Source organism: Lissotriton vulgaris, chromosome 5 (assembly GCF_964263255.1).
Source record: "Lissotriton vulgaris chromosome 5, aLisVul1.2, whole genome shotgun sequence".
NCBI lineage: Eukaryota > Metazoa > Chordata > Amphibia > Caudata > Salamandridae > Lissotriton > Lissotriton vulgaris.
In genome coordinates this window covers 1319319564-1319336938 of record NC_141693.1, presented here as the reverse complement: position 1 = coordinate 1319336938, position 17375 = coordinate 1319319564, and the positions used below count along the sequence as shown (strand labels likewise).

The 17375-nt window shown below is 48.0% G+C and overlaps 1 protein-coding gene across 2 annotated transcripts in view; it reads right to left on the bottom strand.

Moving 5' to 3' along the window:
* Nucleotides 1–17375, bottom strand: part of SCUBE3 (signal peptide, CUB domain and EGF like domain containing 3) — a 1095585-nt gene that overhangs the window by 530304 nt on the left and 547906 nt on the right. For both annotated transcript variants that reach the window (XM_086923234.1, XM_086923233.1), the window contains exon 5: nt 16237–16359. In XM_086923234.1, coding sequence (XP_086779360.1) covers nt 16237–16359 — 123 coding nt within the window. The remainder of the gene's footprint in view (nt 1–16236; nt 16360–17375) is intronic.

Below are 17375 nucleotides of genomic sequence, written 5' to 3'. Positions count from 1 at the left end.
AGGGCCTGAGGAAAGGCATTGCAAAGTGTTCCAACCCTTCTGTAAACCACAGAGAACGTCTATGGGACAGTAGAAAACAGTGGCGTAACGTTCAACCCCCCTCCCCCGGCTACTCCACTGGTTAAAAAATAATTTGGATTGTCCAGCAGGCTTTCAGGAGTAGAGCGTTTAGTACAGAAATCCCGGTTGCTGTGGGACGCTCCATGCATCTAGTCAAAGGTCGACTAACCGCAGGGTTTGAACATGGCTTAGCCCGTGTCACCATCAAAGTGTCTGTCAGGGCTTTCTTGAATAACAAGAGTGGTTAGGAGAAATGTGTCATAGGTTGGAGAATTTCAGTATGCAATTGCAAGTGTCTGACTTCTGCTGCCCTCTGTATGTCTACTACAAAAGTGGCACTTCCTTCCCTTGGTGGCCCCTGGGGTAAGTATAGTTCTGTCTCACAGGACTAGTTTACCTCACTGGCATTTTGTAAGTACAAATATAAATCGTCATCATTGTAATGGGGGTGAAGGGGATTATCAGCCTCCTTGACATCATCCTTATGATGAGGAATATTAGCTATGTCCTGTGGAGCATCAGAATCAGAACCAAAAAGAGCCTCCGGCATTTAATACTGCTGTTAAAGCAGAGGCCGAGGATTTGAACATGGTTGGTTGCAGAATAACTGGCTCTGTCTTTGCAATCTCCTACACGATATAAGCATGGAGCGGTTCAATGTCAGTTGGTTAGAGACTGGTCTTGGCCCTGGATCTGGGACCAGTGCTACAGAGTCTGTGTCAGTACGCAAGAACCCATTGTGGACTTAGGGGCTGGCGTGGTGGTCTCAATCAGTGCCAGTATGGGCCTGATACCTGTGGGGTCAGTCAGCATCTAGGGAGAGCATCCAGCAGAAGTGCGACTGGTGATCCCTGTGGCTCTCTGGAGCTTGAGAGCTCACCAGAGGGATCCGAACGAGCTTAAAATATTTGTAGCATAGCTTCTTTGGAGGCTGCTATATTCTGATGGGTTAGTGATGGCTTCTGAAACTTGGGTGAGCCAGAACCAGTTGAGGGACCAGGTTAGATTTGGTGACATCTAGAGTCAACAGTGTTTGCTTGATACCCTGGGGCCTTCTCACCAGACTTTGAATGGCAGAATGAGGTTAAGTCCGTGCTTTTCTTTTTTGCACTTTTTGGACTCAGGCTTACCAAAATAATTTGACTGGGAATTTGACTTTTCACTCTAATGCTCTTGTGACCAAGATCTCGAGAAGCCCTGCAACTTGGAGCAGGATTTGTGCTTTGATTGCAACATCCTCTTAAGTTTGGCAACATAAAGCTTACACTCCTGTTCATGAAATGCCTTTTGGTGCATTAGGGCACACTTGTCGCACAAATGTTAGTCATGACAGCAACCCATGTACCATAGACACATATTGTGTGGATTTTTGACCAACATCTGCTTCTTGCCATTCCAGCACGTGTCGAAAACTGTCATTTTTGGTGGGGATATTTTCCACTATGAAACAAGAATAATAAATTCATAGGATGAACAACAAAGTTGAGAGCAGAGCTCCAGATGAACACGTTACTTACCTTCAGTAACGCTTTTTCTGGTGGATACAGCATCTGCCTGTGGAATCCTCACCTTTTGAATTTACCACTGCGCCAGAATTCCATGGAAACTTTTTCATAGCTCTCCCACGTTGATGAGGATGCCACAATAGCACAGCTCCGCACGCAACTCCGTATGATATCACTGCAGCCATAAGAAGACCTCATTAGCTTGATGACTGCTGTTCCACCCTTTTTTTCAATGCCTTCGAGGCAAACAGGTGAACCAACAACATATTGCAAGTATACACAGTATATAATATATACACAAATATACAGTATATGAATGAAAGAAGAGAGAAAACAGGAAAAGCTACTGCCAAGACAGTTCCTAGTGACAAGCATCATAAAAATGCAAAAGACAATGACTTACGAGTATGTCATGCCCACAAATCTTTTCGGTAAACAACAGGGAGGAGGGTGGATCAGTGAGGAATCCACAGGCAGATGCTCTATCCACCAGAAAAAGGGTTACCAAAGGTAAGTAACTTGTTCTTCTGATGGATACATCTGTCTTTGGATTCCTCAACTCTTGAATTGAATCCCCAAGCTGTCCCTCTCCTGGAGGAGGTGCAAGATGGCCGTCCCTCTTCACCTCCGAATCCAAGCAATAATGATTTGCAAAAGCGTGGAGGGAGGCCCAAGTTGCCGCATTACAGATGTCAATCACAGGGGCACCTCTAGCCAAAGCTGAAGATGAAGACGTAGCCTAGTAGAATGAGCTCTAATACTTTAGGCGGCTCCTTCTTGGCCAAGGCGTAGCAGATCTTGATGCACAAGATGATCCACCTGGAAAGCGTTCTCTTGTGGACAGTTTTGCCCTTCATTCTTCCCACATAACCAACGAAGAGCTGACCGTCCAACCTCAAGTCCTCAGTTCTGTCCAGGAAGGAGCTGACCGCCCTTCTAGGGTCCAGGTGGTGAAGTCTCTCCTTCTGCTTGGAAGGGTGAGGGGGAGGATAGAAGGTAGGCAAGGTGATAGACTGCCCTAAATGAAAAGGTGTAACCACCTTAGGCAGGAAAGCAGCCTCATGTCTGAGTATACCCTGCCACACCTATAGTGGCCAAAAACGATTTACAAAAAGGGGGTGGTGATGAACAGAGTGTCTGAGTTAAACAGACCACTCTTACCCAGTCCAAAGATCAGGGCTTGATCCATCACCGTTATTTATCTCACTGCCCCATCCCAGCTCAGAACCTGGCTATATGCAAATCAGTCTGTCCCTGGCCCAGTGCATCATGGGAACAGGGCAGACTAAACTACCAAGCCAATTCTTCACCAGAAAGGAAACAAGCTACCGGGGACCGGTTTCTGGCATTTCAGCCTTCTTCGGCCCGGCTTGCTTGAATCCTGATGGAGCAGTGAGAAAGGGACTCATGTCTGAGTATACCCTGCCACACCTATAGTGGCCAAAAACGATTTACAAAAAGGGGGTGGTGATGAACAGAGTGTCTGAGTTAAACAGACCACTCTTACCCAGTCCAAAGATCAGGGCTTGATCCATCACCGTTATTTATCTCACTGCCCCATCCCAGCTCAGAACCTGGCTATATGCAAATCAGTCTGTCCCTGGCCCAGTGCATCATGGGAACAGGGCAGACTAAACTACCAAGCCAATTCTTCACCAGAAAGGAAACAAGCTACCGGGGACCGGTTTCTGGCATTTCAGCCTTCTTCGGCCCGGCTTGCTTGAATCCTGATGGAGCAGTGAGAAAGGGACTCATGTCTGAGTATACCCTGCCACACCTATAGTGGCCAAAAACGATTTACAAAAAGGGGGTGGTGATGAACAGAGTGTCTGAGTTAAACAGACCACTCTTACCCAGTCCAAAGATCAGGGCTTGATCCATCACCGTTATTTATCTCACTGCCCCATCCCAGCTCAGAACCTGGCTATATGCAAATCAGTCTGTCCCTGGCCCAGTGCATCATGGGAACAGGGCAGACTAAACTACCAAGCCAATTCTTCACCAGAAAGGAAACAAGCTACCGGGGACCGGTTTCTGGCATTTCAGCCTTCTTCGGCCCGGCTTGCTTGAATCCTGATGGAGCAGTGAGAAAGGGACTCATGTCTGAGTATACCCTGCCACACCTATAGTGGCCAAAAACGATTTACAAAAAGGGGGTGGTGATGAACAGAGTGTCTGAGTTAAACAGACCACTCTTACCCAGTCCAAAGATCAGGGCTTGATCCATCACCGTTATTTATCTCACTGCCCCATCCCAGCTCAGAACCTGGCTATATGCAAATCAGTCTGTCCCTGGCCCAGTGCATCATGGGAACAGGGCAGACTAAACTACCAAGCCAATTCTTCACCAGAAAGGAAACAAGCTACCGGGGACCGGTTTCTGGCATTTCAGCCTTCTTCGGCCCGGCTTGCTTGAATCCTGATGGAGCAGTGAGAAAGGGACTCATGTCTGAGTATACCCTGCCACACCTATAGTGGCCAAAAACGATTTACAAAAAGGGGGTGGTGATGAACAGAGTGTCTGAGTTAAACAGACCACTCTTACCCAGTCCAAAGATCAGGGCTTGATCCATCACCGTTATTTATCTCACTGCCCCATCCCAGCTCAGAACCTGGCTATATGCAAATCAGTCTGTCCCTGGCCCAGTGCATCATGGGAACAGGGCAGACTAAACTACCAAGCCAATTCTTCACCAGAAAGGAAACAAGCTACCGGGGACCGGTTTCTGGCATTTCAGCCTTCTTCGGCCCGGCTTGCTTGAATCCTGATGGAGCAGTGAGAAAGGGACTCATGTCTGAGTATACCCTGCCACACCTATAGTGGCCAAAAACGATTTACAAAAAGGGGGTGGTGATGAACAGAGTGTCTGAGTTAAACAGACCACTCTTACCCAGTCCAAAGATCAGGGCTTGATCCATCACCGTTATTTATCTCACTGCCCCATCCCAGCTCAGAACCTGGCTATATGCAAATCAGTCTGTCCCTGGCCCAGTGCATCATGGGAACAGGGCAGACTAAACTACCAAGCCAATTCTTCACCAGAAAGGAAACAAGCTACCGGGGACCGGTTTCTGGCATTTCAGCCTTCTTCGGCCCGGCTTGCTTGAATCCTGATGGAGCAGTGAGAAAGGGACTCATGTCTGAGTATACCCTGCCACACCTATAGTGGCCAAAAACGATTTACAAAAAGGGGGTGGTGATGAACAGAGTGTCTGAGTTAAACAGACCACTCTTACCCAGTCCAAAGATCAGGGCTTGATCCATCACCGTTATTTATCTCACTGCCCCATCCCAGCTCAGAACCTGGCTATATGCAAATCAGTCTGTCCCTGGCCCAGTGCATCATGGGAACAGGGCAGACTAAACTACCAAGCCAATTCTTCACCAGAAAGGAAACAAGCTACCGGGGACCGGTTTCTGGCATTTCAGCCTTCTTCGGCCCGGCTTGCTTGAATCCTGATGGAGCAGTGAGAAAGGGACTCATGTCTGAGTATACCCTGCCACACCTATAGTGGCCAAAAACGATTTACAAAAAGGGGGTGGTGATGAACAGAGTGTCTGAGTTAAACAGACCACTCTTACCCAGTCCAAAGATCAGGGCTTGATCCATCACCGTTATTTATCTCACTGCCCCATCCCAGCTCAGAACCTGGCTATATGCAAATCAGTCTGTCCCTGGCCCAGTGCATCATGGGAACAGGGCAGACTAAACTACCAAGCCAATTCTTCACCAGAAAGGAAACAAGCTACCGGGGACCGGTTTCTGGCATTTCAGCCTTCTTCGGCCCGGCTTGCTTGAATCCTGATGGAGCAGTGAGAAAGGGACTCATGTCTGAGTATACCCTGCCACACCTATAGTGGCCAAAAACGATTTACAAAAAGGGGGTGGTGATGAACAGAGTGTCTGAGTTAAACAGACCACTCTTACCCAGTCCAAAGATCAGGGCTTGATCCATCACCGTTATTTATCTCACTGCCCCATCCCAGCTCAGAACCTGGCTATATGCAAATCAGTCTGTCCCTGGCCCAGTGCATCATGGGAACAGGGCAGACTAAACTACCAAGCCAATTCTTCACCAGAAAGGAAACAAGCTACCGGGGACCGGTTTCTGGCATTTCAGCCTTCTTCGGCCCGGCTTGCTTGAATCCTGATGGAGCAGTGAGAAAGGGACTCATGTCTGAGTATACCCTGCCACACCTATAGTGGCCAAAAACGATTTACAAAAAGGGGGTGGTGATGAACAGAGTGTCTGAGTTAAACAGACCACTCTTACCCAGTCCAAAGATCAGGGCTTGATCCATCACCGTTATTTATCTCACTGCCCCATCCCAGCTCAGAACCTGGCTATATGCAAATCAGTCTGTCCCTGGCCCAGTGCATCATGGGAACAGGGCAGACTAAACTACCAAGCCAATTCTTCACCAGAAAGGAAACAAGCTACCGGGGACCGGTTTCTGGCATTTCAGCCTTCTTCGGCCCGGCTTGCTTGAATCCTGATGGAGCAGTGAGAAAGGGACTCATGTCTGAGTATACCCTGCCACACCTATAGTGGCCAAAAACGATTTACAAAAAGGGGGTGGTGATGAACAGAGTGTCTGAGTTAAACAGACCACTCTTACCCAGTCCAAAGATCAGGGCTTGATCCATCACCGTTATTTATCTCACTGCCCCATCCCAGCTCAGAACCTGGCTATATGCAAATCAGTCTGTCCCTGGCCCAGTGCATCATGGGAACAGGGCAGACTAAACTACCAAGCCAATTCTTCACCAGAAAGGAAACAAGCTACCGGGGACCGGTTTCTGGCATTTCAGCCTTCTTCGGCCCGGCTTGCTTGAATCCTGATGGAGCAGTGAGAAAGGGACTCATGTCTGAGTATACCCTGCCACACCTATAGTGGCCAAAAACGATTTACAAAAAGGGGGTGGTGATGAACAGAGTGTCTGAGTTAAACAGACCACTCTTACCCAGTCCAAAGATCAGGGCTTGATCCATCACCGTTATTTATCTCACTGCCCCATCCCAGCTCAGAACCTGGCTATATGCAAATCAGTCTGTCCCTGGCCCAGTGCATCATGGGAACAGGGCAGACTAAACTACCAAGCCAATTCTTCACCAGAAAGGAAACAAGCTACCGGGGACCGGTTTCTGGCATTTCAGCCTTCTTCGGCCCGGCTTGCTTGAATCCTGATGGAGCAGTGAGAAAGGGACTCATGTCTGAGTATACCCTGCCACACCTATAGTGGCCAAAAACGATTTACAAAAAGGGGGTGGTGATGAACAGAGTGTCTGAGTTAAACAGACCACTCTTACCCAGTCCAAAGATCAGGGCTTGATCCATCACCGTTATTTATCTCACTGCCCCATCCCAGCTCAGAACCTGGCTATATGCAAATCAGTCTGTCCCTGGCCCAGTGCATCATGGGAACAGGGCAGACTAAACTACCAAGCCAATTCTTCACCAGAAAGGAAACAAGCTACCGGGGACCAGTTTCTGGCATTTCAGCCTTCTTCGGCCCGGCTTGCTTGAATCCTGATGGAGCAGTGAGAAAGGGACTCATGTCTGAGTATACCCTGCCACACCTATAGTGGCCAAAAACGATTTACAAAAAGGGGGTGGTGATGAACAGAGTGTCTGAGTTAAACAGACCACTCTTACCCAGTCCAAAGATCAGGGCTTGATCCATCACCGTTATTTATCTCACTGCCCCATCCCAGCTCAGAACCTGGCTATATGCAAATCAGTCTGTCCCTGGCCCAGTGCATCATGGGAACAGGGCAGACTAAACTACCAAGCCAATTCTTCACCAGAAAGGAAACAAGCTACCGGGGACCGGTTTCTGGCATTTCAGCCTTCTTCGGCCCGGCTTGCTTGAATCCTGATGGAGCAGTGAGAAAGGGACTCATGTCTGAGTATACCCTGCCACACCTATAGTGGCCAAAAACGATTTACAAAAAGGGGGTGGTGATGAACAGAGTGTCTGAGTTAAACAGACCACTCTTACCCAGTCCAAAGATCAGGGCTTGATTGATGAACAGAGTGTCTGAGTTAAACAGACCACTCTTACCCAGTCCAAAGATCAGGGCTTGATTGATGAACAGAGTGTCTGAGTTAAACAGACCACTCTTACCCAGTCCAAAGATCAGGGCTTGATTGATGAACAGAGTGTCTGAGTTAAACAGACCACTCTTACCCAGTCCAAAGATCAGGGCTTGATAGATGTGAGACCCTTGCTCATTGCACCATCAGGATTCAAGCGAACCGGGCCGAAGACGGCTGTAATACCAGAAACCGGTCCCCGGGAGCTTGTTTCCTTCCCAGTGTAAGAATTGGCTTCTGTAGTTTGGTTTGTCCTGTTCCCATCATGCACTGGGACAGGAACAGACTAATTTGCATACAGCCAGGTTCTGAAACTGGGATGGTGCAGTGAGCTAAAAAACGGTGTTGGATCTAGCCCTGATCTTTTGACTGGGTGAGAGCTTTCTGCTTAATTCAGAGACTCTGTCCCTCACCACCCCTTTTTGTAAATATTTTTGTCCACCCTAAGCGTGGAAGGGTATTCTCAGATGTGAGACCCTTGCTCATTGCACCATCAGGATTCAAGCGAACCGGGCCGAAGACGGCTGTAATGCCAGAAACCGGTCCCCGGGAGCTTGTTTCCTTCCCAGTGTAAGAATTGGCTTCTGTAGTTTGGTTTGTCCTGTTCCCATCATGCACTGGGACAGGAACAGACTAATTTGCATACAGCCAGGTTCTGAAACTGGGATGGTGCAGTGAGCTAAAAAACGGTGTTGGATCTAGCCCTGATCTTTTGACTGGGTGAGAGCTTTCTGCTTAATTCAGAGACTCTGTCTCTCACCACCCCTTTTTGTAAATATTTTTGTCCACCCTAAGCGTGGAAGGGTATTCTCAGATGTGAGACCCTTGCTCTTTGCACCATCAGGATTCAAGCGAACCGGGCCGAAGACGGCTGTAATGCCAGAAACCGGTCCCCGGGAGCTTGTTTCCTTCCCAGTGTAAGAATTGGCTTCTGTAGTTTGGTTTGTCCTGTTCCCATCATGCACTGGGACAGGAACAGACTAATTTGCATACAGCCAGGTTCTGAAACTGGGATGGTGCAGTGAGCTAAAAAACGGTGTTGGATCTAGCCCTGATCTTTTGACTGGGTGAGAGCTTTCTGCTTAATTCAGAGACTCTGTCCCTCACCACCCCTTTTTGTAAATATTTTTGTCCACCCTAAGCGTGGAAGGGTATTCTCAGATGTGAGACCCTTGCTCATTGCACCATCAGGATTCAAGCGAACCGGGCCGAAGACGGCTGTAATGCCAGAAACCGGTCCCCGGGAGCTTGTTTCCTTCCCAGTGTAAGAATTGGCTTCTGTAGTTTGGTTTGTCCTGTTCCCATCATGCACTGGGACAGGAACAGACTAATTTGCATACAGACAGGTTCTGAAACTGGGATGGTGCAGTGAGCTAAAAAACGGTGTTGGATCTAGCCCTGATCTTTTGACTGGGTGAGAGCTTTCTGCTTAATTCAGAGACTCTGTCCCTCACCACCCCTTTTTGTAAATATTTTTGTCCACCCTAAGCGTGGAATGGTATTCTCAGATGTGAGACCCTTGCTCATTGCACCATCAGGATTCAAGCGAACCGGGCCAAAGACGGCTGTAATGCCAGAAACCGGTCCCCGGGAGCTTGTTTCCTTCCCAGTGTAAGAATTGGCTTCTGTAGTTTGGTTTGTCCTGTTCCCATCATGCACTGGGACAGGAACAGACTAATTTGTATACAGCCAGGTTCTGAAACTGGGATGGTGCAGTGAGCTAAAAAACGGTGTTGGATCTAGCCCTGATCTTTTGACTGGGTGAGAGCTTTCTGCTTAATTCAGAGACTCTGTCCCTCACCACCCCTTTTTGTAAATATTTTTGTCCACCCTAAGCGTGGAAGGGTATTCTCAGATGTGAGACCCTTGCTCATTGCACCATCAGGATTCAAGCGAACCGGGCCGAAGACGGCTGTAATGCCAGAAACCGGTCCCCGGGAGCTTGTTTCCTTCCCAGTGTAAGAATTGGCTTCTGTAGTTTGGTTTGTCCTGTTCCCATCATGCACTGGGACAGGAACAGACTAATTTGCATACAGCCAGGTTCTGAAACTGGGATGGTGCAGTGAGCTAAAAAACGGTGTTGGATCTAGCCCTGATCTTTTGACTGGGTGAGAGCTTTCTGCTTAATTCAGAGACTCTGTCCCTCACCACCCCTTTTTGTAAATATTTTTGTCCACCCTAAGCGTGGAAGGGTATTCTCAGATGTGAGACCCTTGCTCATTGCACCATCAGGATTCAAGCGAACCGGGCCGAAGACGGCTGTAATGCCAGAAACCAGTCCCCGGGAGCTTGTTTCCTTCCCAGTGTAAGAATTGGCTTCTGTAGTTTGGTTTGTCCTGTTCCCATCATGCACTGGGACAGGAACAGACTAATTTGCATACAGCCAGGTTCTGAAACTGGGATGGTGCAGTGAGCTAAAAAACGGTGTTGGATCTAGCCCTGATCTTTTGACTGGGTGAGAGCTTTCTGCTTAATTCAGAGACTCTGTCCCTCACCACCCCTTTTTGTAAATATTTTTGTCCACCCTAAGCGTGGAAGGGTATTCTCAGATGTGAGACCCTTGCTCATTGCACCATCAGGATTCAAGCGAACCGGGCCGAAGACGGCTGTAATGCCAGAAACCGGTCCCCGGGAGCTTGTTTCCTTCCCAGTGTAAGAATTGGCTTCTGTAGTTTGGTTTGTCCTGTTCCCATCATGCACTGGGACAGGAACAGACTAATTTGCATACAGCCAGGTTCTGAAACTGGGATGGTGCAGTGAGCTAAAAAACGGTGTTGGATCTAGCCCTGATCTTTTGACTGGGTGAGAGCTTTCTGCTTAATTCAGAGACTCTGTCCCTCACCACCCCTTTTTGTAAATATTTTTGTCCACCCTAAGCGTGGAAGGGTATTCTCAGATGTGAGACCCTTGCTCATTGCACCATCAGGATTCAAGCGAACCGGGCCGAAGACGGCTGTAATGCCAGAAACCGGTCCCCGGGAGCTTGTTTCCTTCCCAGTGTAAGAATTGGCTTCTGTAGTTTGGTTTGTCCTGTTCCCATCATGCACTGGGACAGGAACAGACTAATTTGCATACAGCCAGGTTCTGAAACTGGGATGGTGCAGTGAGCTAAAAAACGGTGTTGGATCTAGCCCTGATCTTTTGACTGGGTGAGAGCTTTCTGCTTAATTCAGAGACTCTGTCCCTCACCACCCCTTTTTGTAAATATTTCTGTCCACCCTAAGCGTGGAAGGGTATTCTCAGATGTGAGACCCTTGCTCATTGCACCATCAGGATTCAAGCGAACCGGGCCGAAGACGGCTGTAATGCCAGAAACCGGTCCCCGGGAGCTTGTTTCCTTCCCAGTGTAAGAATTGGCTTCTGTAGTTTGGTTTGTCCTGTTCCCATCATGCACTGGGACAGGAACAGACTAATTTGCATACAGCCAGGTTCTGAAACTGGGATGGTGCAGTGAGCTAAAAAACGGTGTTGGATCTAGCCCTGATCTTTTGACTGGGTGAGAGCTTTCTGCTTAATTCAGAGACTCTGTCCCTCACCACCCCTTTTTGTAAACATTCTTTTGAGTGGCAAACAGCTCCAACCGAGGAAACCCTCAAATCCTGAAAATGTGGTGGTCCACCTCCGGATGGAGATGTCACTCGTGATTGGCCAAGTATTGCCGACTGAGACTGTCTGCATGCACATTCAGCACTCCGGCCAAATGATTTACAATTACGTAAATCTGATGGTCCTGGGCCCAGGACCAGAGTCGCAGAGCTTCTCTGCAGAGACGATACAACCATACTCTTCCCTGTTTGTTGATGTACCACATCACTGTAGTGTTGTCAGTCAGAACCAGAACTGACTGACCACGAAGAGAGGGAAGAAAGGCCTTGAGAGCCAAACGTATCACCCGCAATTATAGAAGATTGATATGAAGCAATCTTTCCTCTGGCGACAAAAGGCCCTTGATCTCTAGATCCCCCAGATGAGCACCCCACCCCAAAGTGGAGGCATCTGTTATCACTGTGTCCACCAAAGAAGGAAGTTGAATCGGCTTCCCTTGAGACAGGTTGCCTAAAACACTCCATCATAACAGATGGTTGACCAACAGTCTGCAGGAAGCTAACAGGCCAAGCTGGCGTAAGACCTTCAGGACTGCAATAGCCGATCCCTCTTGAAACAATGGAATCATAGCCTGGATAACTAGAACCCTCAGAGGAGACGGGAAGGCAAAATTCACAGTAGTGTCCAGCACTGCCCCTATGAACTGATTGCGCTGAGAGGGCACCAGGTGAGATTTGGGTACATTTATTTAAAAAAAACAAGTCGAAAAACAACGGAGCCGTTATTTGCAGATAATGCAGCACCAACTCTGGCAACTTCGCTTTGAATAGCCAGTCATTCAGATTGGGGAATAACGGAATCCTTGAACTTCTGAAATGAGCTGCAACCCCCTTGGGTCTTTGTGAAGACCCAAGGTGCGGAAGTAAGGCCAAAAGGAAGGACCACAAACTGGTAGTGTTGAGATCCCACCATAAAATGGAGATACTTCTGATGCGACTTAAGGATGGGAATGTGGAAATACGCATCCTGCAAATCGATCGACACCATCCAGTCTTCCTGCTGTAGTTCCAGAAGACCCTGAGTTAGTCAGTATCTTGAACGTCTCCTGCTTGAGGTAAAAATTCAAGACCCTGAGGTCCAGGATTGGTGTCAGTCGCCTGTCCTTTTGGGGGAATCAGAAAATATTGGAACAACTCTGATGCCTTTCCTGCTCCGGAATCACCTCTGTTGCACATTTCTGTAACAAATACAGGACCGCCTGCTGCAGGAGCAAAGGATAGTCCTTTAAACACCAGCCCTGGCAAAGACGTTAAGGAGGAAGAAACTCCTGGAAAGGAAGGGCGTACCCATTTCCTACAGGATGTAAAACCCAAAGATCTGATGTAACAGATTTCTAATTTTGTAGAAAATGGGACACCCGGCCTCCTATGGGACCAACATGCTCCAAGATGGGGGATCTAGAGCTGCTTCCCTGCGGATCCAGTGGGGGGAACAGGAGAGAAGGAGGAGGACTGCTGCCAGGAAGCCCCTTGCAGACGGTCTCTTCCCTTCCCTCTGTACAACTTGTACAGGGGGTTCTGCTGCTGCTGCTGACGGCCTCCAAATGAAGCCGCCTTCCCAAATCCACAAAATCTTCTGTAACCATATTCCCTAAGCTGGGACTGCAGGCCTAAGGATCTCGCAGTAACCCTGCTATCCTTGAAACATTTCAGAGCAGTATCCACCTTTATCCCAAAGAGCCTGGAAGCATAAAAAGGAAGATCCAGCAGAGTGGAGTGCACATCCGGGGAAAGCCCCGAACCTCTTAACCAGGCGTACCTCCTGGTAGCCACCAAAGAGCCCATCACCATGGCGACTTTGTCCACAGTATCCAGACCCAACTTAAATCACCAGATGGGCTGCAGCCTGTGTATCAGTCAACACTTCCAGGAAGTGACCACGAACATCCTCTGGCACCTTAGGAGCCACCTCTTTGCCTGAGTCCATCAAAGTGTAGATATATTTTCCTAACAAGCATGTGGCATTTGTAGATTTTGAAGCCATGCTTGCCGAAGAGAACACTTTTTTTGCTGTCTGCTCCAGCTTTTTGGAATCCCTATCCCCCAGGGTGGAGGGGAAGGATCCTGCTGACTGCTTGGACGAACATGGAGCCTGAACCACCAAGCTTTTCGGTGAAGGGTGAGAGGTTAAAAAGGCCAGATCCTCAGCAGCCACTTTATAGCATCTTGCCACAGCCCTGAATACTGCTGGGGCAGACATAGGCTTCTGCCACACTTCCAAACTCGGCTCTGTCAGAGCCTCATTGAATGGGAGCAAAGGCTCTACCACCGAAGAAGGAGAGTGTTTAAAACTCAGTCAGAATGTTAGACCTGACCTCTGCTGTGGGCAACTGCAGTGCCAAAAGGTCAGCAGCCTTCCTTATAACAGTGTGATATGGAGCCACAGCATGAGAAGGCAGCAACTCAGGGGAAGAAATTTCCCACTCCGGGGAAGGGTCCAAACCACTGGCCTCCTGAAGATCCTCAAAGTAATCCACATAATGGAGGATTTCCCCCTCCTCAGCTTGCTCCTGGAACTTCTCTTCTTCCAGCAGCCTCTGAGCCTCCCTCCTAGAGCACATCTTTGGAATCTATGTCGGCAGCGCCAGTGACATCGGTGCCAGCGTCGAAGGAGGTCCCCCAGTATAGACAGCGGCACCGCACGAAGCCAGGATGGCATCGGCCCAAAACCAGACAGCGCCGGAGAAACTTGCAGGATCGGTGTCGAGAATCTTGGCGCCGGGAGATGCCATGATGAAGTCATCAGCATGAGGGCACAAATGGTGCCTGGGCATAATGTTGGGTGATGCCCAAAATATAGGAGAGCGGACCCACTGGGCCAGCCGGTGCGCCAGATGGGTTAGCCGTTTTAGCAAACATGCCAAAAATCGCATTAAGGAAATGCGATGGATCAGCACCAGGACCCAGAAAAGGTGGGTATGGATCTGAAGCCGCCTGGTATGGATCCGACCAAGGCTGTGTGGCGACCCCCTTTTCTGAATAGTTTTTGTCCACCATAAGCGTGGAAGGGTATACTCAGATGTGAGTCCCTTGCTCATTGCACCATCAGGATTCAAGCAAGCCGGGCCGAAGACGGCTGAAATGCCAGAAACCGGTCCCCGGAAGCTTGTTTCCTTCCCAGTATAAGAATTGGCTTGGTAGTTTGGATGCCCTGTTCCCATGATGCACTGGGCCAGGGTCAGACTAATTTGCATGTAGCCAGGTTCTGAGCTGGGATGGTGCAGTGAGCTAAAAATTGGTGATGGATCAAGCCCTGATCTTTGGACTGGGTAAGAGTGGTCTGCTTAATTCAGACACTCTGTTCATCACCACCCCCTTTTCTGAATCGTTTTTGTCCAACATAAGCGTGGAAGGGTATACTCAGATGTGAGTCCCTTGCTCATTGCACCATCAGGATTCAAGCAAGCCGGGCCGAAGACGGCTGAAATGCCAGAAACCGGTCCCCGGAAGCTTGTTTCCTTCCCAGTATAAGAATTGGCTTGGTAGTTTTGTCTGCCCTGTTCCCATGATGCCTTGGGCCAGGGTCAGACTAATTTGCATGTAGCCAGGTTCTGAGCTGGGATGGTGCAGTGAGCTAAAAACGGTGATGGATCAAGCCCTGATCTTTGGACTGGGTAAGAGTGGTCTGCTTAATTCAGACACTCTGTTCATCACCACCCCCTTTTCTGAATCGTGTGGCGGGTTGTGGCAGCGACGCCGGGGACACCAGAGCCAGAGCAGGTGAAGCCGGAGGTGCAGGAGATGCCTCCCTGGGCGCTGGCGAATCTCTTGGCCCTGGAGAAAGGACCAGAGTCCCCTGTGGAGAAGGAAAGGGAGAAGGTGAGATGTCATCTTTTTCATGATGTCGCTGGACCGGAGAAGCCGACCTCCAAGACTTGCCTTTCGCTGATCGACGCGGGCCCATTACGTTGCTTCTTTTTGTGCTTTTTCGATGACCTTGAGGTGTGCGGAGTCGTAAACTTCGACTTGAATCTCCTGCAGCCTCTCTTCTCCTTCCGCACCCGAGCCATAAATAAGTACGCCTCCCTTTCCTTAAGCGCCTTTGAATTCATCCTTCGACAACACGAGCATCCCTCGAAATCGTAATCTAACGACAGGCACCAAAGGCAATCTAAGTGGGGGTCCGTGATGGACAATGAACCCCACATTCCCTACAGGGTTTGAACCCTGACTTCTATTGTGTAGCCATTTTACTGCTACAGCTACAGATTGTTACTGTAACAATGTAAACTTACAAGCAATGGAGAGTCCCAGAAAAACTGTTACGCGTTGATGGCGGAGAAAAAAGGGAACTGGCGTAAGCACGCCAACAAGGTCTTTTTATGGCTCCTGTGATGTCATACAGAGAGCTATGAAAAAGGTTCAGTGGAATGCTGGGGCAGGGGTAAAATCAAAAGGTGAGGAACCCACAGGCAGATGTATCCATCAGAACCATGCTGACGGGTGCAGAATGAAGGAACTAATGTCAGTCCACAGGGTCGGTAAGGAGTCACCTCTGAGCAACACAACACAGCACCACCTACGGGCATGTAGGAGCATTTCTGGAAGAATTCTCTAGGCAGGAGCCTGGGAGTATTCTAAAGATAGTAAGTGTGTGGTTAGAAGTATCCAGCCGAAATTAACTATATGACTAGGGCATCTAAATCATGAGTTATATTACAAACATCCAGTGGGTTGTGTCACAGGGCTTGCGTCTGTGGAAAACAACACACTCCCTTGAGCTTGTCTGATTCAGACGATTAGACCACTTTGCCACCAAGCTCACCTGTTGTTGACCATCAGGTTTACCTGAAGTTTAACAAACAGCTAACTAAGTTAAATGAACATTTGCCTGTATTTACTTTACCTAACAATATAACTACTGCCCAGTGGGTCTGGCTCCCCATCCCCACCTCCCATTTATCCTGCTCTCTTTACTGTGGTTCTCGAAAAGGTCAAAAAGTTGAGTCAGGAGGCTTGTGCTCACGTTTGCAATCTCGCTGGTTCTTGGTGAGCTCAAAGCCAGGTCTGCACTCACAGGCGATGCCCTTCGGAGTCTCACGGCAGATGTGGGAGCAGCCATGATTCTTGTTCATACAGTTCATTCCTTCTGGAAGAGAAAACAAGAAAACAGTTTACATGTACCAGATCCACTAGGTAATAAGCATAAACATATAGAACTATAATAGATGAATACATTCAACACCCATTATTTCAGTATACACGCCAATGTTCTCAAATGTAAACACTATGTACATTGTTATTCGTTTGCTTTGAGGCTAAATGTGCTTTATAATTAACACATAATACAGAACCAGGGCACTGCTAAAAAGATACACAAGTGATTACTAAGTTTATCTACATCAATACAATTGCAACTCATGTTTCATTGAAAGAGAGAATGTGACTATAAACACAGAGAGGGCTTTGGTCCTGAAGAAAGATATTAGCCATGCTGATATAGCTATTATAGTAGGGTTGAAAATTGTCAATCATACATACAGGGTTGAAATATTTCCCTGCATTATAGTTTTAATCCTACACACTAGAGACACAAATAAAGGAGACTGTTTACCAGTAAGCAGTTTTAGTTTAGTATTTCCGCATCCACTCTGGTTTCTTAGAGACTCCGCAAAAAACACACATGTAGGGTTTGAAAGTGTTGCCCTTGAATGGGTGGTTGAGGGCTGTTAGCCTTTAAAGGACACACTTTAAGTAGGGTTAGGTGTAACACATGCTACTACAGAAAGTAAGCAAGACGTCTAAAGTCATATTTACATACTTTCACTCTCCTTACCGTCTTTAAAATACTGAGAAGAGGGGTAACAAGGGCGATATTAGGAGTACCACAGGGGTATGCTAGCAGAATATCGAGGCTTTAATATTGTGGTACTATAATAGCATAGCAAAGTGATCAGTGCTCTAAGTATTAACCAGATAAGTATATATTATTAAATATGGTATACTATATTTAAAGCTAAATAACTCCACATATGTGTACTTTGACAATATATTCATATGTTCAGGGTACATATATGTGAAGTTAGAAATAAATCTACACTTAGCTATAAATATTTACCTCTCAATATACTGGTCATCAATATTTCTTCTACGGTATTATGGTAG